At 39.6% G+C, this 26,846-nt stretch overlaps 1 protein-coding gene across 7 annotated transcripts; it reads right to left on the bottom strand.

The window, feature by feature from the left end:
• Nucleotides 1–418: 418 nt before the first annotated feature.
• On the bottom strand, nucleotides 419–25,888 carry LOC134225903 (dynactin subunit 1). Of its 7 annotated transcripts, none has more exons than XM_062706335.1 (10): nucleotides 25,724–25,888; nucleotides 25,381–25,621; nucleotides 25,175–25,299; nucleotides 24,872–24,904; nucleotides 23,946–24,014; nucleotides 5,166–5,240; nucleotides 2,760–4,794; nucleotides 1,797–2,512; nucleotides 1,591–1,730; nucleotides 419–1,527 (listed from the first exon to the last, which is right to left on the bottom strand). In XM_062706335.1, the coding sequence occupies exons 2-10, from the start codon at nucleotides 25,555–25,557 to the stop codon at nucleotides 1,067–1,069; spliced, it is 3,831 nt and encodes a 1,276-aa protein (XP_062562319.1). In that variant the 5' UTR covers nucleotides 25,558–25,621; nucleotides 25,724–25,888; the 3' UTR covers nucleotides 419–1,066. The 7 variants fall into 7 exon arrangements, with proteins under 7 accessions (XP_062562319.1, XP_062562320.1, XP_062562322.1 ...); XM_062706336.1 differs by having other exon boundaries at nucleotides 25,381–25,598; XM_062706338.1 differs by lacking the exon at nucleotides 23,946–24,014.
• Between the last annotated feature and the right edge of the window lie 958 nt (nucleotides 25,889–26,846).

Here is a 26,846-nt window from a genome sequence, read left to right as displayed (position 1 = left end):
ATCCGCGAGGCACTTTCTACGGTAAACAACAACATAAACAATGATAAACATGTTTTTTCTGCACATAGTAAGCACTAGAGGCCTCTAGTAAGCACACTCAGTGACAGTCGAATGAATGAGTTGGTGGAGTAGTGAAGTAGTCGTCTGACTATGTCATTCTATGTTTTGAATATTCATGCGATGTTTGTCGAACCGAAGTAGCTTCATGAAGATTAATATTTTAAGCTCTGGTCACAAGTCGTAGGCCTTTACCGTTACAAAAAACTACTAACAACAAAAAAAAACTTTTCATTATGTCATTTTCTTACAAATGATGATCTGATAATTCGCTGATCTGGATCATTTCAACGGTTTCGGATCTGTACGCCCATCAACAAATATAAAAGGATTTCTCTATGAATGATCATCTCGTTATACCTACATGAATATTATTGTTATTTTATTTACGAGACTTTCAAGCGTTTCATCTCAATCAGCTGTGTTAATATTTTGTGTCAGGTCAGAGCAAATATTAATTTCTTCTTTCGTCCCAGGCTATCAAATTATTAGGAGCATAAATTTAAAAACAATGAGATATTCGGATTCCTAGTATTTTTTCTTTCGTAAGTTATGAGGTTTGAATATTTTAACGTTAAAAAAAATTCTGTTCAAAAAAATTGTTTTGATGATAAGCTGAAGGAGACGAAAGACTAAAAAAATATTCATTCCAGTCTTATCATTAAATTTTCAATCTGTTGGTTTACTTACTTTTGTTTTATACTTTTAGAACAGTTAGCACGCATAGCAAAGAAGAACGGATGAAACAGATATAGTAACAAAATAAATATGTTGGAGACTTCAATTTTATATATAACCTAATTTTGATTTACTGACGTAATAAATAACACAAAAAAAAACTGGAATCTTAGTCGTAAACCGTAAATATGGAATTATTTTTAATTTTGTTTGCACCTGATTTAGATTTCGCCAATCCGTGGGGATTGTTTCAAATAGGGTTCTAAACCAAATATCCATTATAATATTAAATTATTCAAAATAAACAGGACTTACATTTTCATCCCACGCTCTACACTTTGACGTTCGTCTTGAAGGCCGCGGCCAGTTCGGTCGACGGAAACATTGCAAAGTCTCCCCGAGCCGCACGGTGGGGCTTCCTGCTGAGATACTCGTCCATGATCTCGCACGCTAACTGTTCGGCCTTTGTTTTGATCTGCTGCTGGTTGCGCTTCTGCTGGTTTTCGTGGTCGATGATTGCCTTGGAGACGCTGCCTTGTGAAGTTCTCGTAACGGGCATCTCTGCACCCCGAACGAGTGACATAATCCAATCGTGTTTAACCTTGGTGATTTCCTTCTCTAGCTTCTCGATGCGTTCGTCCTTAGGTTGAGGAACGTGCAACGGTTCCAAGTTGGCGAGTATTTTCTTGTACTCATTGGCCTGGACTTTTAGCCGTTCGGTGCGTTCGTCCTTGAAGGCCTTTTTAAGCAACGATAGCTCTTGGGCGATATATGGTGAACTGGCGGAGATGTCTGCAAAAGGATAGCGATTTAAATGGCTAATTCAACAAAATGGGGAATTAGTTAGCGACTTACCAAGGGCAGTTGTGGTTTTAAGATCTCCCTTCTTAGAACTGTAGGTCTTAAGTTTGTCACGGAGACTGCTCTTCTCACTCTCCAATGAATCGATATCGTTTTGCAAATGATCCATGGTTTCTTCGAATTCCTTCTCTTTCCTGGAATTGAATATATATAAAAATCGTAAAAGTTATAGCTTGATAAATAATTTATGGACGACATACTGTTTGAGCCGCTGACAGACTTCGTCGTATTGTTTCTGAAGTCTGGCAGTGTTGGTTTCGTGATCTTGCTGTAAAACTGAGAGTTTCTTCTCGGCCAAGTCCTTGCGAATCTGCATCTCAGACAGCTCGTTCTGCTTCAGTTTGGCCGCTAACTTGAGTTGCCTTATTTCGGCTTCACGATTTTCCAGGGTTGCTGTAAGTGTTTTAGTTTCTTCCAATTGTTTCTTGACGGCTTGAGCGCGTAGGATGATGGGCGCTACGGGCTTCTCCTCTGGTTTGGTGTTTGTTCCGGACATGATTTCGTACTCGTGGTCGAGCAGATATTGTGCCAACTGACTCATATCGGTACTGGTCTTACTCAGCACTGTTCGAATGTTCTGTGATGGACCCAAATCATCCTGCTCGTAAACTTTCTCGCAGGCATTGGATATCATTTCCCAAAGCTTATCATGCGATACGGATACTTCCGATTCCGGATCAGCAGTTACCATTTGAACAACTTGTTTGGCGCTGTAGAACATGACGCTCATTAACTTGTTGAGAGCCTCGGCTGTCTTTTTCAAATTTTGAAGCGTGTTCATTGAAAGATTGCATTTGGTGATACTGACGTCTTGAGGCAGACGTCGTTTAGTAAGCTTAAGTTGTTGTTTTACTGAATCAATATTCTGGGTGATGTACTGCATTAAAAGACCCGAATCGCTGGTCTCATCTCCGCTCTGGAAAGAATAGAAATGTTTTTGATGAAATTTCAACTCCAGGGATCCAGTTTAAAAAGAGTATGGTTTTTCTCAACTGTTGAACTAGGCAAATCTATAAATAACATCACGCTCAGGTGGAAAAGAGTTTCAGTGTGGGAAGTTTCAAGAATCGTGACAATCCATCCAAATTTCTGAGATAATCCATACAAAAATTGTGAATACGGAGGCGAGGGATCATTACAATTTATTTTCTTTCTAGACATACCTGAATCAGTGTTTTCATCACAACAGCATCGGTCGATATTGAATCACAGGCCGCCGAAATGGCAGCAGTGCAATCACGTACAATTTGGGTTTCGTTAAGCAGATCTTCACCGGACAGCAGCACCAAATACATGGCATTAAAGAAGGTGACGCACTTCTCAAGATTATCAGTGGAAGAGTTCTCATCCAGCTGATTAACCTTCAGCAGTTCCACAATTTCATCGACCATTTTTTCCTGCGCCTGCATCTCCGGCAAAGATGAACCAATCTTCAGCAACGTGTCGGCTGAACATGCAGTGAGGCCATACAGGAACTGATGCATAATGGTTTGCAAGTTGTGCACATGGTGTAACAACCTTGAGCGGAAGCGGAACTGATAGACTTCATGTCCGCTGACGATTGCATTACGGTCGATTTGCGGTACGGATGAAAACCGTTCCCTAGCTTGGCTGACGATGATACCCGATTTAAAAACAATTCGAGAAACCAGGAGAATTACCAATATTGCATCGTGGTCACCGCCACGGGCCATAAATATTTCAGGCATGAACGCGGTTAAGTACTTGACGTGTTCATTCGCTTGCGTCAACTCGATCTGGCGCAACTGTAAATCGATAGCTCTAGTAAAGGCTTTCGATTCGGCGAACATCTGTTTGAAGTCTATCGTTTCCGAAAGAGTATCTTTAACGACCTTACTTGATTCTTGGTGCATTTTATCTCTAAGCTCTAAACATTGGTCGTTCAATCTCTGAACAAGTTCCCTGAACTTCAAAATGGTTTGATCGCGATCGACGATTGTCTCTAAAGCGGCGTCCTTCTCTCGAACTGCTTCTCGCTTCGCTGCATGAGCCATATCGAGTTCCTCCCGCATATCCATCTCCAGTTCGTGATTGCTCTCGACCAACTGTTCGTGAACTTCTTCCAGTGCTTCTAGTTCGGCTACCTCTTCTTCCAATGCCTTGACTTTATCTTCCAATTCCATCTTTTTCTCCGCCAGTTGTTCTACCATCTCCTCTGCACCCAAAGCTGCGTCAACCTGTTCCTGTAGATCACTGAGCTGTGCTTCCAATTCGTCAATTTTCGAAGACAATTTTTCTTTCGTGCGCTGTAGTTCGGCGACCTCGGACTTCTTAGTATCTAGCTCCTTTTCCAGTTTTTGAATTTCGTGCTTTTCGTGTGCTGAGAGATCTCGAAGACGTACCAACGTTTCCCGTAGTCTCACATTCTGCTGTTCAAGTTGTTTGAATTCGTAGGTTGAAACGCCAGAGCCTGTGCCATCGGCCACCACTTCACCGCCTGCCATTTTTTCTTGCATTTCGGTTTTAAGAATTTCCAAATCCAATGTTAGTTCTTCAATCCTTTCTTTAGCAGTCTCTAACTCTAGGGCTAAGGTATCGGCCTTTTCCTCGGCCATTTCCTTATCTAGTGTAATCATCTCAACATTCTCGGACAATTCGGCCATTTCTTCAATATGCAAGTCGCGAGCTTCGATCGCATCCTTAGCTTCTTGCTTGGCTCTCTGATAGTCACGTTGTAGTTGCGAATGCGCATCCATGATTTTGCTCTTGAATTCCACCAGCTGGTCGTACTGAGTTTTCATCTTATCGAACTCACGAAGACGTTCCTTATCTTCCGCACGACGAACTTTCAGCGTTTCAAGTTTTTCAATGAGGTCTTTGTTTTGCGTTTTCAAATCCTCAATCTCCTGCTGCATCTGCAGTAGGTGGATGCGATCCTCAGTAGAGGGAGCCGGAGAAGGAGAAGTCAACGATTGTCCAGGGGTGAATTGAGGCTTAAGAGTTTCAACGAATCCGGTTTCCACGAAGGAAGCCCGCTTCGAGGTTTGCAGTGACTCCGGTGGGCTGATGTGCGACTTGTGCAACGATTCGTACCGATCGCCGGCTTTGATCATGGTAGGAATGGATGAAACCGGGGTGGGGATCGAGGACATGCCAGACGGACGATCATTCCCCGGGGAGGTCAGTTGGGTTTTGGATCCCAGCGAACTGGTGCTGCGATTCAACGACGCACGGGAGCTGTAGTGAACAGAACACGATGTTTAGTGAAATCAAACTAATCAAAGTATCCCTCTAACAATAAAACAACAACAGTGAATCACACGACATTATCAATGTGTGTGACTAACAAGCGTGATCTTAAACATAAGCTTTGAAACAAAATGCATAATGAATATAGGAAAAATGGAGGAACTGTTAAGAAAATGAAGTCGTTTGTATAATACAGACAGAAACTCGTAACGTGATAAGCTGCGCAATAGTATTCTCATGTGGTCGGCAACCGACGAGTGCGTTGGTAATAAAAGCCATCAGCGAATAACATTTAGGCTAAGTATAACATAAAACAAGGCAGACACGTTGAAGAATATGGATACAAGTAAATAGTTAACCTGGACGTCGAGAGTGTCATAGACATCGAGGCGCGCTTCGACTGGGGCTGCTTGACCGGTGATTTTCGGCGTACGCTGTTTTCAGTTGACACGAAGATAAATGGCGCCCATCAATGTAAGTCCGATGCCCATCGATGTGACATCCAATGCAATGTGGATGGGATAATGGTTTGGTTGATGATGGAATCGGTGATGGGTGCGATTAGGTCATGGTGATTAGTTGGACATCGAATATTGTTTAGTTGGGAAATGAGAACGGTGGGAAAGAAAGAATTGTTATTAATATGAACAGTAGAAGAATATTTTTACTTGCATGTAGTGTAGATAGAACGAACAAACATAAAAGTGGGATATTTGTAGCATTGAGTTATTGAGCAACATATCAGTAAGAAATAGGTATTTGGATCATGCTTGCAGAAGTATTTGTTCGACTTTGAAACGATGGGTTTGCAGTAAAACGGTACACAGCAAGCTTCGGAAAAGTATCGCAAAAACGACAAAACTGTTAACAGCCTAATTAGACAGAAGTGGTACGACCGTGATCAGTTAAGAGCTGTTACGGTTTTAAGATTTTTTCATGGATCTCGGAATCGATCCATTAAAAATTGTGTGCCTTGGTGGAAGTTGTGTTACGGTTGGTTTTATTTTGATCGAATTATTTTAATACTCGATTGAGTCTGTGTCAGTTGTGTTAGATTGCGTCAGTTTTGTTATACACTCAACCCTCGTTTTACGTCACTTATTGGGGGGAAACCGAATGTGACGTAAAAAGAATTTTTGCAAAAAATTCTAGTGTTTCACTTAATTTATTGATCGTGAGGATACTTTCAAATACATTCACTTGCGTCTTACATGAGGTATTGTAAGATCTCTCCAAATCCAGGCATATGAGATGTTATAAGATCTTCAAATTGTCCTGGAGTTTGAATCAAATGGTCTACCGAATCAACCAAAGCCTTCATGATGTCCCAAGCCGTGGTATCAACTCAATTATGTCCTCCGAGGATTTGCCTTTCACTTGCGTTTAAAAAAAAAAGACATATGAGGTGTTGTAAGATCTCCAAATTGTCCTAAAGTTTGAATCATATGGTCTACCGAATTAACCAAGGCTTCCATGATGTCCCCAGACTCGGTGTTAACCCAATTTTGTCCTCCGATTATTTGTCTTCCACTTCCGTCTTCAATTCTTGCATGTATGAAGTTGTAGGATCTCCAAATTGTCCTGGAGTTTGAATCAAATGGTCTACAGAATCAACCAAGGCTTCCACGATGTCCAGAGCCACGGTGTTAACTCAACTTTGTCTTCTGAGTATTGGTATTTTACTAACGTCTCAAATACAGGTATATGGGAAGTTGCAAGATCTCCAAATTGTCCTGGAGTTTAAATTAAATGGTCTATCGAATCAACCAAAGCCTTCGTGATGTCCTAAGCCGTGCTTTCAACTCAATTATGTTCTCCGAGTATTTGTCTTTCACTTGCGTCTAAAAAAAGATAGATGCGGTGTTATAAGATCTCCAAATTTTCCTGGAGTTTGAATCAAATAGTCTAATGAATCAACCAATACCCAATGGTGCTCCTAGCTGCGGTATCAACTCAATTATGTCACCCGATTATTTGTCTTTCACTTATGTCTCAAATCCAGGCATATGAGATGTTTTAAGATCTCCAAATTGTTCTGGAGCTTGAATCAAATGGTCTACCGAATCTACTGAGGCTTGCACGATGTCCTCAGCTGCGGTATCATCCCAATCATGCCCTCCGAGTATTTGTCTTTCACTTGCGTCTCAAGTCCATGTATATGAGATGTTTTAAGATCTGCAAATTGTCCTGGAGTTTGAATCAAATGGTCTACAGAATCAACCAAGGCTTCCACGATGTCCTCAGCCTCGGTGTCAACCCAATTTTGTCTTCTGAGTATTGGTCTTTTACTATCGTCTCAAATACAGGAATATTCGACATTGTAAGATCTCCAAATTGTCCTGGAGTTTAAATCAAATGGTAAAAAGAATCAACCAAGGCTTCTATGGTGCTCCCAGCCACGGTATCATCCCAATCATGCCCTCCAAGTATTTGTCTTTCACTTGCGTCTCAAGTCCATGTATATGAGATGTTTTAAGATCTCCAAATTGTCCTGGAGTTTGAATCAAATGGTCTACAGAATCAACCAAGGCTTCCACGATGTCCAGAGCCGCGGTATCAACCCAATTATGTCCTCCGATTATTTGTCTTTCACTTACGTCTCAAATCCAGGCATATGAGATGTTTTAAGATCTCCAAATTGTTCTGGAGTTAGAATCAAATGGTCTACCAAATCTACTGAGACTTGCACGATGTCCTCAGCTACGGTATCATCCCACTCATGCCCTCCGAGTATTTGTCTTTCACTTGCGTCTCAAATTCATATATATATAAGATGTTTTAAGATCTGGCCCTAGCTGCGGTGTCAACCCAATTTTGTCTTCTTAGTATTGGTCCTTTACTAACGTTTTAAATACAGGCATATTCGATATTGTAAGATCTCCAAATTTTCCTGGAGTTTAAATCAAATGGTCTATCGAATCAACCAAAGCCTTCATGATGTTGAGTTGATATCGCGAGTGAAGAAATCATGGAAGCCTTGGTTGATTTGGTAGACCATTTAATTCAATTTCCAGGACAATTTAAAGATCTTACAACATCTTACATGCTAAAATTTGTGACTCAAGTGAAAGACTAATACTCAGAAGACAAAATTGGGTTAATACCGCCTTGTGAAAGCCTTGTTTGATTCGGCAGAACATTTGATTAAAACTCCAGAGCAATTTGGAGATTTCAAAACATGTCACATGTCTGGATTTGATACGTAAGTGAAAGACAAATAATCGGAGGACATAATTGGGTTGATACCGCGGCTGGAGGCACCATGGATTGGTTGATTCATTACACCATTTGATTCAAACTCCAAACTCTGCAGAGAACATAATTGGGTTGATACCGCGGCTGGGGACATCATGGAAGCCTCGGTTGACTCGGCAGACCATTTGATTCAAACTCCAGGAACGATTTGGAGATCTTACTATATCTCGTATGTCTGGATTTGAGACGCAAGTGAAAGAAAAATACTCGGAGGACATAATTGGGTTGATACCGCCTTGGTTGATTCGGTAGACTATTTGATTCAAACTCCAGGACGATTTGGAGATCTTACTACATCTCATATGTCTGGATTTGAGACTCAAGTGAAAGACAAATACTCGGAGGACATAATTGGGTTGATACCGCTGCTGGGGCCATCATGAAAGCCTTGGTGGATTCGGTAGACCATTCGATTCAAACTCCAGGACGATTTGGAGATCTTAGAACAACTCATATGCCTACATTTGAGACGCAAGTGAAAGACAAACACTCGGAGGACATATTTGGGATGAATCCGCGGCTGAGGAGCCTAGGGAATTCTTGGATGACCAGGAAAAGAACGGCTGCTTAAGGCAAATTGAGTTTGGTTTAATAGATCATATGGAGCATGAACCATTTAAAAAAAGAGATAACAGCCCATCGGTTACGCGGGTAGACCTGAAGACCTATGTTTCAGGGAATTCTTGTATGACCTGGAACGGAATTTGGTTTAATATATCAAATAGGACATAAACCATTTTTTACAAGAGATAACAGCTCTTTCGCTACGCTTGTAGACCTTAGGTCCTTGGTTACGCGTGTAGACTCCAGGAAATTCTTGGATGACCTGGAACGGAACAATTGTTGAAGGCAAATGATGAATATACAAAGCATCTATTTTGTTCTTTGGGTTTCTAAGAGTGCCTTCTTATAGGCTTACTTTTGGATGTCAATAATGTTTCAAATTCTTTTTACGTCACGTCCCGTAAAAAGAAGGCCGTAAAACGAAGTGACGTATTAAAAACTGCCGTAAAAAGAGGGTTGAGTGTAGTTGATTCTCTGTCTGGGATCAAGAAAACCCTAGCGGTTGCATCGTAAAATGCCTCGTGCATCGTAAAATGTATTGAAAAAATCACATAAGAAAGGTCAAAAAAGCACTTTAGGAGAATAGGTCGCATTTTTTCTATCATTTTGTATGTTCTTCAATTTATTACTATCCATTTTTTGCATGTTTGAATTTTTTTTATCTATTTTGAATTTTTTAAAGGGGCAGACTATTGGTAAAAAGTAATGCTTTTTCAATAATTCCGAAATGCAATGTCCAATGGTACCGCATTCCTCGTCGAATGCAACTTGTCTCGAGTAAATCGGGTGATGCTAAGTTCTCAAAGGTATGTCTACAAAATTGGTCTCCGGGCCTTCTATCAAAAGTTCATTTTTGGAGTAATCCTATAGTAATCGCATCAAATCATTCTACGAAGATTCAAAACCTTCTGATCGATGACCGTGCGGCAAGCGGTGTGGTCATGGACGGCCGACAAAGGAGCGATGAACATCGTAGCTACTGGTTTCGTAAGTTGACGCTGAAGTCTTGGCCCGAAAATCCTATCGTCGTCGGACGGACGCGCTCACCGAGTGAAGTTTAGCATGCAAGGCGTAACGGTGACAGACTCCTACGGTGAAGTAATTCTCGTCTCTCTAGATCTCTGGCAGCGCCGGATTTAGCCCGAAGAGGGCCCCGGTGCCGACAGCTTGTGGGGGTTCCAAAATGTACAAAAAAAAGGTTGGTTTTGGCCAGGGGGTGAAATAATGAGCTAGGCCTTTAACGGAGCCTGTGGGGTATCTAGGCTCCCTCCACAGTAATTGTCCCTTACCGCGTCATGCTGGGCTCTGGCGTGGTGGACCTCCTTTCCCGAGCAACTCGTGGGACCAAAATGGAAAAACAAGTCTTTAATTGTTAAAAAGTCAACAATTCTTCAATTAGTGGTAGTAGTGTAGGCGACAACCCCTTCGCAAGAGGTGGGTTGTTCAGGTCTCCGCCTAGGAGGCCAGAAGCAATAGTCGGCAGCTCGGTGCGCAGTGCCAGCGTGGGTCACTTAACCTTCTCCTCGGTTATGCCGGTAGAGGTTATCGACGGCCCATGGCTTGTGGAGGGGATGACCCGCAAACGCGATGGGCTTTCGGCCCTCAAGGTGGCGACGGAACAGCTGGACGCCATCATCGACTTTGCGTCATCGAAGCATAATATCAATAAGGACCTCAAGAGGAGCTTGATGAAACTTCGAAAGTCGATGTTGGACGCCAAGCTGGAGAGGGCGGTCGGGACGGCCAAGTGTAAACCCGTGAAATCCGTTGAGTCGAGGTCTACCCAGACTGAGGCCCAAGGATTCGCGGACTCGGGCAAGGTCGAATCGACCGAGGGCGTGCCAGCGAAGACGATGGTGCCAAAGTCTACCCAGACTGATGCTCAAGTACTCGCGGGCACGTCGGGGGTGACTTCTCCAACGGAGCAGACACAAAAATGGGGAGACAGTCTCCAGGGGATGAGCTCCCTGAGGGCCGCTCCAAAACGCGGAGGGTTACTACCCCGAAGGGTAGTGGGGCTGGGAAGCTGAACCCCGGCCAGGTACCTCCAAAACCGGGGGAGGAAGGACCTGGAAAGGTCCGTTTATCCAGGAAAGACGGTGGTAAGGGGTTACGGCAGGCTGAGAGCTCTCAGCCGCACCAGACCAGGGAAATAGAGGGGGATGACGCCTCCTGGACCCTGGTCAAGAACAAGAGGAAACCGAAGACGTCAAGGGCCGAAAAGAAGGCCCAGGCGAATGAGGGTAGCAAGAAGTCTAGGGTAGGCGCCAATTGCTCCAGGGGCCATGCCCTAGTCATCAAAACGGACGAGGCTAAGTACTCGGACGTCTTGAAGGCGATGAGGAGTGACGTCAAGTTCGGTGAACTCGGCGCCGACGTACGTCGAATAAGACGTACCCGGATGGGCGAGATGATCCTCGAGCTGAAGCGGGGCGTCTCGCAAAAGGGCGCCGCCTACAAGAAGTTGGCGGAGGAAGTCCTAGGCGAGATGGTCAAGGTGAGGGCACTCATGACAGAGGTGAATCTAAGGGTTAAAGACTTGGACGAGATCACCGAAGTTGAAGAGCTCGTCACGGCACTGCGGCGACAGTGTGAAGTGGAGACGCCCACCGCAGCCGTTCGGCTACGGAAAGGTCCGACAGGGACGCAAGTAGCATTGGTTCGGCTATCTGCAGCGGACGCCTCCAAGGTAGTAGTGTTAGGGAGCGTCAAGCCCAAGTAACAATTTCCATGCTTCTTGGGTTTATTTAATTCTTATAGCGGATTTATGAAAGCAATCGCCATAGCTAGTTGCTCAGTTTTATTGTCGATCTTATTGCTATCAATAAACCTCTCATAAATATGCTGAAAAAGCTTCAAAAGTCAAACGCTTATTGACCTTATGAGCAGCTGTACGGTCGCGATGAAGAGCGTGATAAATCCTATTTTCAAAGCTCGATAAAAGCTACAATTTTTGGTCGTAATGTAGCCAAATGAATAACCCCAATAAGAATATTTGCATTGCAAAGAGCTTATGACGGTATTCAATAAGAGCAACATTTTTCTAATCGAATTTTGTGAAGGCCATATTGAAAATGAAGAAGCATTTTAAATCAGTGCAATTCTTTACTGAAATTCATGATTTGATGATAGTTTCACCGAGTAAAGCACTTTTTTGGTGATTGATGAACATTACAAATATTTTGGGGTGAAGTATCAATCGAATCAGTGGAAAGTTACGATACTGCTGCTATGATTACTTGAACTCAAAAGTCTAGAACTACATTATTTTGAGAGCGCGTTGTATTCAATCTAATTTTTTCACTAGCTTTCGCCATGAAGTTGAACGCGCACCTCATTTGGATAGAGGTGAATTGAAAAACCGACCTGAAAAAAATATTATTTTATAATCATCCTCATCACGATTGTCATCACCAATTTATTTTGTTTTTATTTTCAGCAAAGTTTTGTTTCTCTTTTTTAAAGCAACATTTTTGACAGCTGCCGCAGCCAAATTCCCTTTTTGCGGGTGGTTTAAAAAGGATTTCTAAATAACTCTTATAAGACGTCTATAGTGGTTATCTAGAGAGGGCCACTTGGCCATATCTTACTCTTATAGTGGTCATCAGAAAGTTGTCACGTAGTCATGGGTTTTATTGTTAGATCTTATAATTTTATCTTGAAAACCATTCCTAGAGCGAAATAAAACTTAAAATGTTACTTGGGAGGTGGGATGGTCGGTGTGCCCTGTGGGCATATACGAGCAACCCGAAGTTTGCTTCAAGTGCCTGGAACCGGGGCACAAGCAATGGGACTGCAAAGGCCCTGACAGAAGCAATATCTGCCGACGCTGCGGATTGGAGGGACATATGGCACAATGCTGCACGAACCCTCCCATTTTTTTTTATTTATTCCAGCAAAGCTGTGAACAGCAAGCACCTCATTCGAAGTGCCTCCCTTCGAAGGGGGTTCGAAGTGCCCGGCGTTTAAGCGTGCTGCAAAATCACAGTGCAGGTAACGCAGCTGGCTTGCTCGGCCACGCCCGAGTGTTTGGTGTGCGCAGGTTTAGAGGAAACGGTGGAACACGTGTTGTTCGTGTGCCCACGTTTTCGCGCAATACGTGATCACATGCTTGCCACATGTGGTCTGGCTGGACACTACCCCGGACAACCTAGTTCGGAGGATGTGTAAAGATGAAGTTGGCTGGAACGCCGATTTATCGGCTATCGCCCAAATCGTCTCGGAGCTACACAGAAGGTGGCGCGTGGACTCAAGGATGGCTAGTTCAGGCGCAAATAAGAGGTGGTCCAATGGATCAGAGTCGGCTTCATGGGTCATACCGGTGGTCATGCTCTGTGGTCGAACTCGATCCTTTTATCAAACAAGTGACCGCGCGAAGAACAACATGGTATCGTCGCTTTCGCGGCGTTGGTCAACCGGGCGGTTTCAGAGCCCGAGGACGGAAAGGGGTCCTCGTCAAGGCTGGGGCAGGCGTAGGCACCGCGTCGGCAAGTCCCTCTGTGTTTTGGCGAATAGACCCTATGGCAGAGAGGTCAATTTGGGGTGCACGCGGCATCATCATTCTTGATACCAGTCGTGCAGAGGGAAGCAGGCGCGAAGTCGACCCTTCCCACCTTCCGAGGACATAAAGCGTGGTAAGGCCACCTGGAAAGCCGGAAATGCGCTGGCACGATACCATGGTGTTCTTCTAAAAAAGCGAGTCACGATGTTCGGTGCTGCAAGGACACGCAGCTAACCTGGAGGGTGCGTTGTGCACTGGCCCCCCTTTGAAGCATTACTTTCTGGTTGTACCGAAGGGACTATGGGCTTGGCGGCAATGGAAACGGTTTAGCGGGTCGGGAATGTAGTTCTGCCTCCCTCGTTTGCTGTTGGAGGTGATCCCTAACCCCGCACTTCCTGGACAACCCAGGATATCTGTTGAGCAGTTTCCCCCTCCATTGCTTAGGAAGAAAAAAAAACACACACACAGACATCACCTCGATTCATCAAACTGAGTCGAATGGTATAAGAAACTTTACTATCAGATGTTCCTGTAAAAAGTTCGTTTTCAGAGTGGAATGATAGCGTTTCGGTACAACTTTGTTGTACGAGAAATGCAAAAAAGTAAATATTGCAAAAAATATTATTTTTAAGAATATTTTGGTGGCTTCACAAAAAATGTTGTAAATTACTTAAGAAATTCCTCCAGGAATTCCAGGTTCACCCAGAAATTGCTTCAGCCATTCAATAAAAATTCCTCCAGGTATTCATTTGAAAATTTCTCCATAGATTCCATCGAAAAATCCTCCGTATTTAAAAACTGCTTCAGAACTTCCTTCAGGATTTAATTTCTTTACTAAAACTTCAGAAAACATCTCAAGGAATTGTTTAGGAAATTCCTTTAGAGATGCATTTGGCGATTCCTTTACGATTTTTTTAATTCCTTTATGTGTTTGTTCGAAAATGTCTTGTGAAAATCCCTCGGCAATACTTTTATAAAATACATACTTTGCAGATTTCTTCAGATATTCTTTTCAAATTTTTTTTAGGAATTTCTTTGGAAACTTAGTTAAGAATTCTATCGGAAATCTCTTTGAATTTTATTTCAGCTGTTTTTTTTAAGAAACTTAAGAAAACTTCTGGGCCCTCCTTAGCCGTGCGGTAAGATGCGCGGCTACAAAGCAAGACCATGCTGAGGGTGGCTGGGTTCGATTCCTGGTGCCGGTCTAGAACATTTTCGGATTGGAAATTGTCTCGACTTCCCTGGGCATAAAAGAATCATCGTGTTAGTCTCATGATATACGAATGCAGAAATGGTAAATTGGCTTAGAAACCTGGCAGTTAATAACTGTGGAAGTGCTTAATGAACACTAAGCTGCGAGGCGGCAATGTCCCAGTGGGGGATGTAATGCCAATGAAGAATAAGAAAACTTCTTGAGGAAATATTCCGGAAATATGTTTGGGAATTTCTCCAGGAAATCCTTCAGAGCTTCATACGAAATCTCCTTCAGGAAATGTGTTGATGCAAAAATATGAGATTGCTGGGTCCATGACGTTAGGCCTAAGGACGTTAGGCATAATACCTTCTTTATGTCGAGGGTTGTTTTTGGGGCATTTTATGCTTAACATCCTTTATGCCTAACGTACTCATGCCTAACGTCCTTATACCTGTTCGCGTGACCAACATCTAGTTTGTTCTAGTTTTTTACCAACAGACACATTCCAGCGTAACGCGACAACATGAGGAGTCGACTTTCAGTGAGAAATTAGGTCCGCATTCGAAAATTAACTTCGGTGACGTATGATTAAACAGGTTTAAAATTATCCTCACTAAATTTCCTTTATACCATCATATTAATTTTAAGATTTTTCGCTTTGAATATGATTAATATAACGCGCTCCATTTCGTAACGCGACACCATCGCTGAAATGCACTTTTTTGCAATTGGCAATGCAAGTGCGTTTTTTAGCTCTGATATAAGGTTTGGAATCTCGGCTTATTCCAAGCATTTCTCGTATACATTAATAGAAATGAGGATGTGAATTCAAATTACGGATAAAAACGGATATTATATGAAAAATTGCTGGATTGATTAAAACCCGCCACGTTACGCTGATCAACAAACAGTGTTCTGCAAATGGTGTCGCGTTACGCGAACGTGTTTATCGTTGATGGAATACATAATTTCAGTCGATCTCGATGCGGCATTTTACGTGGAACATTATCACATTATCTATCGTTGAATTTTGTTCGAGTTAGCGGTCGCGATATGGAGTTTCGGCTATTAAGGTTTTAGGGACTAATCGGCCCGAATTCGGTACTGAACCAAAACCATTCACGTCATATATCCAGTTTTCAAAACGAAATCAATGCTAATGGGTTCACTGATTTTTAAATAAGTCACACCCAGGTATGATCAGGATCGGTTTTTCAATACGCGGTCAGATAATCGATCCCCCTAGAAGTAAGTTGTATTTTTACATTGAAAAGTTCTGTGTTGCTTTTTTCTGCGTTAACCATTTTGAAAGGTGATGATGACCCAAGCAAATCAGAAATGTTGAAAATGCACCTTTCTGTCGTTTTTTACTCTACGTTTCTACTGGAACGTGGTCTGTTTTCAACTTTTTATTTATTCACTTTCAAAGACATTGGTGTACACAGAAAAAAAATGAAAAGTAATCAGCGCGTAAATAATAAAGACATGGAAAATTACACTATTCTGAGCGTACATGAATCTTTTCCACCAAGTTTGCCCTTAATGTATGCAATTTACATAGCATTATGACACTTATTCGTATAAAAAGTGACATAATGCAATACAAATTGCATACATTCAGGTGATAATATCGTTTAAATTTACGCTCTTTTTGGCATTCCCTTTATGTGCATTACTTTCGTGTAAATTTCAACAACTTTTTCTATTCGTGTATGTTTCATGCCTCAACAAATGTTCATTACAAAAGAGTGCACTACTTGCGTGCATTTTAAATCTTTAGTCAATACGTCAGAGTCAATACTTTAAGTAAAATGAGAATTGCCGATACCTCCCATTTATATTACACGGTATGTCACGTGAGACGTGTCAGATTCGACAATTCTCGAGTCATTCAAGACGCATAATTGGAACAATTGTTGTATATTCAAGTTCAAAGTGAAATTCATTCCAATGTCTAATATAATATGTCTTTATTAAGGACATTCCTCAAGGAATCCAAAATTAAATGCACTCGCGTTTACAAGGGCACCCCACGCAACAAAAAAGCAACGCACAACTGCCATGTCCGTGAAATGGTAGAAGGAAACCGTGTTCTGGAGCAAATTGTTCGTTACGTATACTCTTATGAGTACCTGATGATGTTGAGTGCGAAGATGTGCGAGAGATGTTTAAAAAAGCCTCACAATTTATTCAAACAAAAAATAATTGAGCCCTAGTTTTACGGGGGTTTATTTATGGACGACCCCTATGAGTTCTACGAAACAACCAAATTTGCAATTTCAATTTTTCGTAACATTTCTTATATGGGAACTCATTTTTTTAGTATGAACAGTTACCAAATGACACACCCCGTTCCACCCCCTATTTTGTTACGCTATTCATGTACAAACCCTAACATACAAAATAAAAACTTTTTTTCATTTTATGATCCATTGTGATACTGTATACATAAACCGAAAGCCGTATATCCCTCATTCCAGAAGCATACTGAATTCGCGTAACGCGACACCATATTTTTGTACCTAGTGTAACTACATAAATAATAATCCGATTTTGGATCTTAATATATGAAAAGAAAGCTTTTGACGAGTACTAAGAGAATCCAAAATATGACTTTTCCAATGTGTGTACTTTTTGTACAGTATCAATAATACGACTATTTTCGTAACGCGACACCATTTCAATGTCACTGTTTTTAAAATATAAATATTTCATGAAAACAAAAATGTTCGAAACAATACAATTGGTACAAAAAATGCCATTATCAGCTCTACTTTATCATGTATTCATTAATGAGGCATTCCACGGGGGCATGTCAGTCGATCCTGAGCGACCATTTCGAAAATATTTGAAACTCTGCACAGTTTTTCAATTTCATCTAAATCGTCATTCTTAGATATCAAATCTTCCTATTGAGTCACGACTAACTTTCCAAAAGGGTGTATGTGAAAATGGCTCAAAAATATTTAAAAAACTGCTCGATTGTTATGATTTTTTCAGCAAAGTTAGACAACTAAATGGTGATTCTTAAGAAAATGTGCACAGTAAAAAAAAGTTTTTTTTGCCTTTAAAAATATCTTTTTTGTCACAAAAGCTCAAATATCTGGGGACCCTAGCTTTTTTCGAACGTAATTTTTTTAGGGAAAACGGTCCATTATATTAGCTATCTACCATAAAAATTTGGTGATGGTAAACTAATAAACAAAAAGTTATGACATTTCAAACATTTCACAATTTTCACATTTAGTAAAAAAATTTTTTTCTGTGTAAGTTATTTCGAGAATTGCAGTTTGATGCAGATTTTATTGTTAAGGGACGTGATTTAAACAAGTTGTTTTCATGATATTTTGATTTAATTATTCATAGCATCTATAAGAAACTTAGACACGATCCAGTGTTGTGATCAAAAGTATTGATAGTGTCATAATTTTCATTGCACGTGACTGGCGAAAAATTCTTTTAATAGTGTTGAAACCTGTTGATAATAACGTTGATAGAAACATATCAGAAATCAGTACATTCAAAGTTAATTGCCTATATGCCGGGTATTAAGCCACCCGGAGTGGAAATTAATTACTATGTCTGAAACTTGATTATGCATATGTACAACATGTGATAGATTTAGTTCGGAAAAGGTATTGGAGGGTAACCGCCCCTTCGGTGGGGTTTGATCCCACGACCCCAGTTCGCATGACAGGTGCCTTCCCTACTGAGCTACGAAGGACCTCCGTCGTCCACCGCAGCTTAGCGGGTACTGATGAAACCAAATTCCCAGCACCAGGTACCAGCCGATCTCTCGCAATACATTTTCAGAACTAACTCTCTCAAATGTATTTTTGTACACAATGTCAACCAAGTAGCTTAGTAGGGAAAGCACCTGTCATGCGAACTGGGGTCGTGGGATCAAACCCCACCGAAGGGGCGGTTACCCTCCAATACCTTTTCCGAACTAAATCTATCACATGTTGTACATATGCATAATCAAGTTTCAGACATATCAGAAATGTTATTTTTAAGACAAAAGCTGCAAAATCAAAGATTTATATACACGTGTACGTCTATAGTTTACCTGAAAAAAATATACCTCTTAGAAAATAGACTTTATGATCGGGAGGAAACGGGTATCTTCAACAACAACAAATGCATGATAGGTACATACCATGACAATGCTCACGAAAAAGCAAAAAAATTACTACTACTAAGGTTGTTAAAGATCTTATAGTAATTTTTTTCTTCAGTCAAGCAAATGACACTTAAAAGTGATTTTGTTTATTGAAATATTACGAACAACATGAGTAGCCGCTTTCTCAACTGTTGTAGGCCGTTTGATGGAAAAAAGTGTTCAAAAGAGTTACGAAATCTCACCGAAAGCACCATAGATAAACTGAAAGCGACTGGTTATGCTCCAATGTCCACATTGAATACAAATTTACGCATTTGCACGTCCTGCCGTCTAAACGTTGACAAAAGAGCAATCTGTATATCATCGGTTGAGCAGAGCGCAGGAAGTTCGAAAACGACAGCAACTGAGGAATTGCCAGATGTATCGACAACAACTGAGGAATTACCAGAAGTATTAAGTGCTGAGAGCAGGGTAGAAATATTTAACAGTCAATGCAGTGAAAAACATGGATCTCAGTATAATCTGCAGTCGCCTTCATCGCCGCCGTGGTGAGTGCGACTGGGTGCAGCCGAAAAATCATTTCCAACACCGACCTTTAAATTTCGCATTCAGCCACTCACAAGTCACTCTGACATGCTGCTCAGTTCGCTCCTTACCGTATGACTGTGAGTGGCCCATTTAAACGCGTGGTGAATTTTTTCAATTTGCTGGGTGAATGTGTACATTTTGCTGTGGTAGATTTCATATTCGCGGCGCAGTGGATGATGTGAGTTCTGTTGTTTACTTTTCTGCCTCTCCGGGAATGTGAGGTTGATTTCAAAGCAGGAAGAAAATAAAAACATGATATAAAAAAACATCACCTTCATCCAGTGCTGCCGAAAATTTACAACCCTGGCTGAGAGCCTTGCCACCGTACCATCAGCGAAATCTGTTTCAACAAATCAATCGGAAGATGAGTGTATCCAAAAGGTCAACATCGAACGCTTTAACGAGGGCATAGCTGGGAAAAAAGTGACTCCGATTAAATGGAGTAAGATGGACTACGTTTATTACCCGGAGAAAAAATACCGTGAAATAAACGAAGCTGTACGAAGAAACCTCTTCAAATTAGGACCTGATGATGTGGAAAATACAGACTACGATGAGGTAATTATAAATATGAAGGAAAGGTTCTCGAATGCAGCCACGACAAGGAAAGAAAAATTATTGATTTTGTCGATGCTGCCAAGTTCGTGGTCTATTCAGGATGCCATTGATGAGTTCAAAACCAATAGAAATACAGTAAAAGAGGCAAAACAATTGAAGAATAACTGTCTTTCAACCAAAAATACTAGGTCTAGTACTGCATTAACAGATGAGACAAAAGAAATAGTAGTTCAATATTTTGAAGATGATGAAGTAAGTCGAGCTATGCCTGGTCAAAAGATTATGTATCAGTAAAAAAGATGGAAAGCGTCAAGCAATCCAAAAACGATTAATGATGACGACTTTGAAAGAAGCGTACACACGCTTCAAGGAAATTCACGATAATATTAAAATAGGTTTTTCCTCATTTGCAAGCCTTCGGCCAAGGCAATGTAAGCTTCTTTCCAATTCAGGAACACATAATGTGTGTGTGTGCACAACCCATGAGAATATTAATCTTATTTTACATAGTTTGAAAAGAATCAATTTAACAAAGGATATTAAAATGTTAACTGGTAGTCTTTTGTGTGAAAATACAACATCAAATTGCTATCTACGATCTTGTTCGGATTGTCCAGATTCTTCATCATTGGAAAATACTTTATTCGCTGAGTTTGAAGAAAAATATATTGATCAGTTATCATTTGAGCAATGGGTGACCACGGATAGGTGTGACATAGAAACTATTGTAAAACCTGTAGATGAGTTTGTGTCATATTTTTGCTTGATATTAGAAAGTTTAATCCCTCACGATTTCATTAAAACAGAACAATCCAGCTTTTTAAAAATACGAAAATACATTACAAAATGGTGAATTTTAGTCATTTGTGATTTTCTGAAAATTACAGCTTTGTATTGCAAGATGAAGTGCAGTCCCATCACTGGAACGTACAACAAGCTACAATTCATCCATTCGTTATTTATTTTAATGGAAGTACGCAAATTGAACACTTAAGTTTTATTATAATTTCCGAAGATTTAAGACACGATTCAGTATCCGTAAACTCGTCATTGAAAAATGATTAACTTTTACGCGTTGATAAGCATAAAGAAGTCAAAAGATATATTTCATGTCTGATGGAGCAGCGTCGCAGTACAAAAATCGTAAGAATTTTTCGAGCCTATGTCAATTTAAATCAATGTACGGAATTGATGCAGAATGGCATTTTTTGCTACATCACATGGCAAAGGTCCTTGTGATGCTATTGGAGGAACAATAAAGCGCATGGCCACAAGAGCAAGTTTAGCCAAAGAACGTGAGCATCCAATTAAAACTGCGAAAGAACTTTTTGATTGGGCAAATCGTAGAAAAGAAAAGATTTAACCAAATTATCATTTTGTTTTACTACTACTGAAGAGTACGAAATAAAGGCTTCAGAGCTCAGCGAGCAATTTAATAACGCGAAAACGATCCAAGGAACCCAAAAATTTCACTGTTTCATTCCATTGTCGGAAAATAAAATTAAAGCAAAACTATACTCAAACTGTGCTGATAATAATTCAAAAGTGTTCGATATTTTAAAAAATTTGAATAAAAATAAATAAAAAATAAGTATTAATAAACTGTTTTCATGATATCATAACCCATGCCAAAATTCAAACCTAAAACTCTTAGAGTTTCTATAACAACATTGTGTAACTGCCACATTTAATTTAATACTTAGGATTATTAATTCATTTTTATTTATTTATACATATAATATTTATACATATAATATACATAATATCGATGAATACATAAATATGGAATATCATACAAACAACTTGTTTAACTCACGCAAGGCCCTTAACAATAAAATCAGCATCAAACTGCGATTCTTGAAAAAAAAAAATACACGGAAATTTTTGTTTACTATATGTGAAAATTGTGAAATGTTTGAAATGTCATAACTTTTTTGTTTATTAGTTTACCATCACCAAATTTTTATGGTAGATAGCTAATATAATGGACCGTTTTCCCTAAAAAAATTACGTTCGAAACAAGATAGGGTTTTGAGATATTTGAGTTTTTGTGACAAAAATGATATTTTTAAAGGCAAAAAAACTTTTTTTTTACTGTGCACATTTTCTTAAGAATCACCATTTAGTTGTCTAACTTTGCTGAAAAAATCATAACAATCGAACATTCCGTTTTTGCTGTGCAGCTTTTTAAATATTTTTGAACCATTTTCACATACACCCTTTTGAAAAGTTAGTCGTGACTCAATATGAAGATTTGGTATCGAAAAATGACGATTTAGATGAAATTGAAAAACTGTGCAAAGTTTCAACTCAATAGAAAATCATGAATTAAAAATTTTCTTAAATTTTGATGCTGTTGCTTGGAATCGCTCTAATGCATTTGAACCCAAATAGGTGCGATGGAGCACATTTGTAAAAAAATGATTACGAAGTCTTTTTCTCATGCTAAAAGTCTACTACTTTGATTGGCTGTTGAACTATGTTCCTAAACCAATTTTCAGTGGAAAAATGTTTTTTTCTTATAATTCAAAATATATGTTTTCGTGTCCTATTAATACTGGACCCTAATTTTCAGTTTGAAATGTTGGTCCTTTGGCGTAGAAGTGCGTGGAATATGTCAACATCTATGTTTGCTTCAACCTAGCAGCCAATGTACCGGTAAGTGTCAAACGGCCAAGTTATAGCCTATTCAGATTACGCCATTTATGATCATAAATATCATGATAAACAACAACCTGATGCCATCCCCATACATTCAATTTTCTGTCTTCGCTTTAACACGATATTTATTACGATAAATAATCTAATCGTAATCTGAATAGCCTATTAAGCATTATTGAAGCATATTTTGGCAGAATAATTTCAATGGTTACAGCGCCACTAGCGTTCTATTACTGCTTTACTGTAAAAACCTTCGGAAAATGCTTTGGATATTTTTTAAACTTCCTTGGGATTTTTTAGGAATTTATTAGGAACCATACGAAAAATCGCCCAAAAATTCGTTTTGAAATTTCTCCGGAAATTCTTTTCGATTTTTATCTTGGAAATTCCTTCAGAAATAATTTAGAAAATTGCTAATCATTCTTATGGACACTATTTTAGTGATTTCTTTGAATACTTCCTTGGAAAACTGATCCCGAAATTCCTTCGGAAGTTCCTCCAGGAATAGTTTTGAAAAATCCTAACTAATTTAGTATTTTTTAATATATTTCCAAAGAATTTCCGAGAGAATACTCAAAAGAATTTACAAAGCAATCCCTAATTGATTACCCGAATAAATTCCTAGATTTCACCAAGAATAGCATCGAAAATTTTCCAGGAATTCTTTAAAGAGATGGCAAAACGTTTTTTTGCGGAACAACGATCCATTAACGTTCACTACATTTTCAATAGATTTGATTGGTATATTTATTCAAATATTTTTAAGCATTTTTTCATCTTATGAGAGATTTTCACTCATGATCACCGGGTATTGAAATTTCCCTGATTATGTCAGGAATTCCCTGATAATTCCAGGTATTTTCCAGGTGGGGAAAAATTCCCTGATAATTCCAGGTTTTCCAGGTAGTAGACACCCTAGGATTGATTTCAAAATATCACGCTACTCGCTTGAGAACAGAAAAGCGGCTCTATCCGCAGCACCCAGATTTGATCCACTAAATAATTGAGTAAGAATTTCTTAGCGTGTTTTTTGTATATAAATCGTATTTTGGCCATAAGTTTTGATCCCATTGTTCGATCTGGCCAATTTTCAATAGGAAACAATGGGACAGGACATCGAATGCAACTTCTTCTTTTTCTTCTTATTGACATTACATCCCCACACTGGGACAAAGCCGCCTCGCAGCTCTTAGTGTTCATTAAGCACTTTCACAGTTATTAACTGCGAGGCTTAGGGTTACCATTTTTGCATTCGTATATCATGAGGCTAGCACGATGATACTTTTATGCCCAGGGAAGTCGAGACAATTTTCAATCCGAAAATTGCCTAGACCGGCACCGGGAATCGAACCCAGCCACCCTCAGCATGGTCTTGCTTTGAAGCCGCGCGTCTTATCGCACGACTAAGGAGGGCCCCTTATTGCAACTTATTGCAAACAAATCGGATCAAGATAAGTGCCTAAAAGATGAGTGAGTTTTATTTTGCGTAGATACATACACACACGCACACACATACACACAGACATCATCTCAATTCGTCGAGCTGAGTCGATTGGTATATAACACTATGGGTCTCCGGCCCTTCTATCACAAAATCGTCTTGGGAGTGAATATATAGCCTTTTCGTTACACATTGGTGCACGAGAAAGGCAAAAAGCATTACAGGAACAAATCTATGAAAATAATAAACTTACGCTGTTGGTTTCGCTTGAAAGGTAGGAGTAGAGCCTGGCATCGATGCCAGCGAACGAACCGATCCAGCGCTACAAATTTCCGGAATTTGCGTATGGAAGCATGCATACAGAACAACGGGAATGTTAGCCACAATACAACATCACAATAAAACAAATTGAAACAAATATCAGAGAAATTTTTAAGCTTTACTAAAACTAACGCAAAGACATAAGTGAAGGAACGTGGGTACAACTTTGCAACATGGTTCCTGCCAATCGGTGAGTTTATCATAGCTATGCAATAATGAATCGAATTCTATAAATAAATCTATCTATATTAGGATATTCATGAAAATGTAATGAAATATGAGAAATTAATTTTAAAGCTCGACTCTAAGAGATTTCAAATCGCTATCTCAATCATTTAACTACTAGATCAAAGGAATCTTTTTAAGATTGGTGTTTGAATTAATCTAAAAGCTCTGTGCAGAATAGAAGTAAATTTTGCCATTCTTATAAAGGAAGGTCAACTCTTTTGCTTGCGCTTTTTCTATAAGAACTTTAAACAATTGGTAAAAGGTATAGTCCCGCTTTTGGAACCATTCATTTTAAAAGCGTGGCATATTTTTTATGTGTTTCCATTTTATTTTTGCTGATTAAACAGCAAAATACATGGCAACGGGAAATGGTCTCCGAAATTCGAAACATTTTCATTGATATCCTAATTTGTATCTATTTATGATCACTAATTGAATTGCATTAAATGAGTTTTGTTCCTATTGCTAATGCTGCAGCGGGATGATTGGCAAACGATGAGCGACATGGTTGATTTTTTTTATCGATCGAACAAGAAGTTAGACGTCGATTGCTCAAGGTGTTCTGACAGAAATAAGCTTGACTGACGGGAACACAATTTCAATCGGCTGGGCGGAACTGGTGCAACTTACTTTGATCTGTTACTGGAAGGAGCACGCTTGGAACTAGCGCAACAATGGGATTTATATGCAGTTTTTGAATTTTAGTATTTTTGTTCGAAATCGAATTGCAAAGAAAAATGAAATAAAGAAATGAATCAACAATACATTTAGCAATATAAAGTAGTTCAGAAGTGATTTTTAAAGAAAAGTGGATACAAATTATTAATATAGTTTTGAGAAGTTAGCTGGATAAGAATGTGAAAGTTATAACTTGTTTGTCATTGATTAGTACTTTTTGGTAGGTAAGTGAATTCAGCTAAAAGGGAGACTCACCTGCTCAACCGAGATCGTGGCTTCTCTTCCGGGGTTTGAATATCTCCTGCCTCAATTGCATTACCTGCATCGTCAAGGAATAACAACTGAGTGGGGCGAACAAACATTCCATAGTTCTCCTCGCACTGTGATAAACAAATGATAGAAACAGATACAATCACTTTATTGGTCATCCCTCTAAATAATGTCTAATGCAATTTTCTCACCGAAAAATACGTCTGTCCTTTGATCGATCCGTTATTCTTTCCCTTGGGTTCGTCCAGAATGACACCAACCCATTTGCCCACCGCAAACGAGGTCATCCCGACGTACGCAATCGAGCCCCGGACATCCTTACCGGATACTTCGATCCGTTGGCCCACTTTTAGCAATCGATCGTTCATGTCCAAATCAACACAAACCGATAGGTCCAATTGGGTAGTGGCTGGAAAGGAATCGAATTTTTTTCTTTCACAGATTGGAATGAATTATTGTTGATGTCATCAGCGGACTCCGAAACAAAAATTCAACTCTACGTTAGGTACTAGCACTAACAGAAAAATAGCTTACTTTTCAAAAATCAGCTGTACAGTAGATTATTTTATGGATAAATAGAAACACTGTTCAATGCAAAACGACTATTTTTTTCAATAAATTGGAAACATTTTCTGAAACTCCTAAATTTTCTCTCACAGTTTTTGTTGTTGTTCGTTCATAAAATATTTGACAGCTTTGGAAAACAGGAAAAGGGAAAATACACTGTCAAAGCGGTCAAAGCAAAGGGAAATTAAATTCCCTTTTTTTCTGTGACACACATACGCTAAACTTGACCTACCCGAAACTGCGTAGAATCCGACTCATTTTCTTAGAAATGGGACAAAATTGAGTAAAAATGTATTATGAAAATTGAATAAAATTGGGTTGTTTAGGGGTATATATTGTGTATCCGGAATAAATTTATACCGCTTTTTATACCGAAGTTGGATTTTTCTCCAGATACAGACAACTTTCCCAACTTCGGAAGTAGTGCGCTGGATTCGCCTACACAGAAAGAAAAATCATTGATAAAATTAAAAAAACCATTGGTAAATTTAAAAAGTTTCGTTGGTTCTTTTTCGTAGAGAGTCCCGTATGTTCAAAATAAAAGTACGCCAACTTTTGCAACAATCATGGCTTCAAAGTTGCATGCCGCTCTAAAATTAAAAGTATGAACATTCAAAACGAAATTATGGAACTGTCAAATGAAAATGTGCACACAGTGAAATATATAGTAAAATATTTTCATTCAGAAAATACTCATTTTCTAATTAAAGGATCCAACCCGCTCCCTCTCGTATACCCTTCATCTTTCTATTTTAATTTAGAATAAACAAATCGCAATGAATAGCAGATTGTACTTTTTATTCCACGATTTCAATTGTTTTTACTTAAAAGATGCTAGCTGCAGCATCTCTCGCAACACGGTGACTATTTTTCTTTAGAATATATATTTTTCAGCCCAGGATTCAGCTTGGCCAGGATGAGTGTAGCTCTTGGTGTAGCCATTGCTCCCATTGCTCCTCTAATTTCCTATCGGTTATCTAAAAAAAAGAAAGAAAACTTCGCATAAATATGATGTCAACAAACTCCGGTACTTCAACTCCTAATTTTGGCCATTGAAGCATTGGAGCGGAGTGCTGTGGGCTCCAGTATC

Source organism: Armigeres subalbatus, chromosome 3 (assembly GCF_024139115.2).
Source record: "Armigeres subalbatus isolate Guangzhou_Male chromosome 3, GZ_Asu_2, whole genome shotgun sequence".
NCBI lineage: Eukaryota > Metazoa > Arthropoda > Insecta > Diptera > Culicidae > Armigeres > Armigeres subalbatus.
This window is presented reverse-complemented; position numbering and strand designations above follow the sequence as displayed.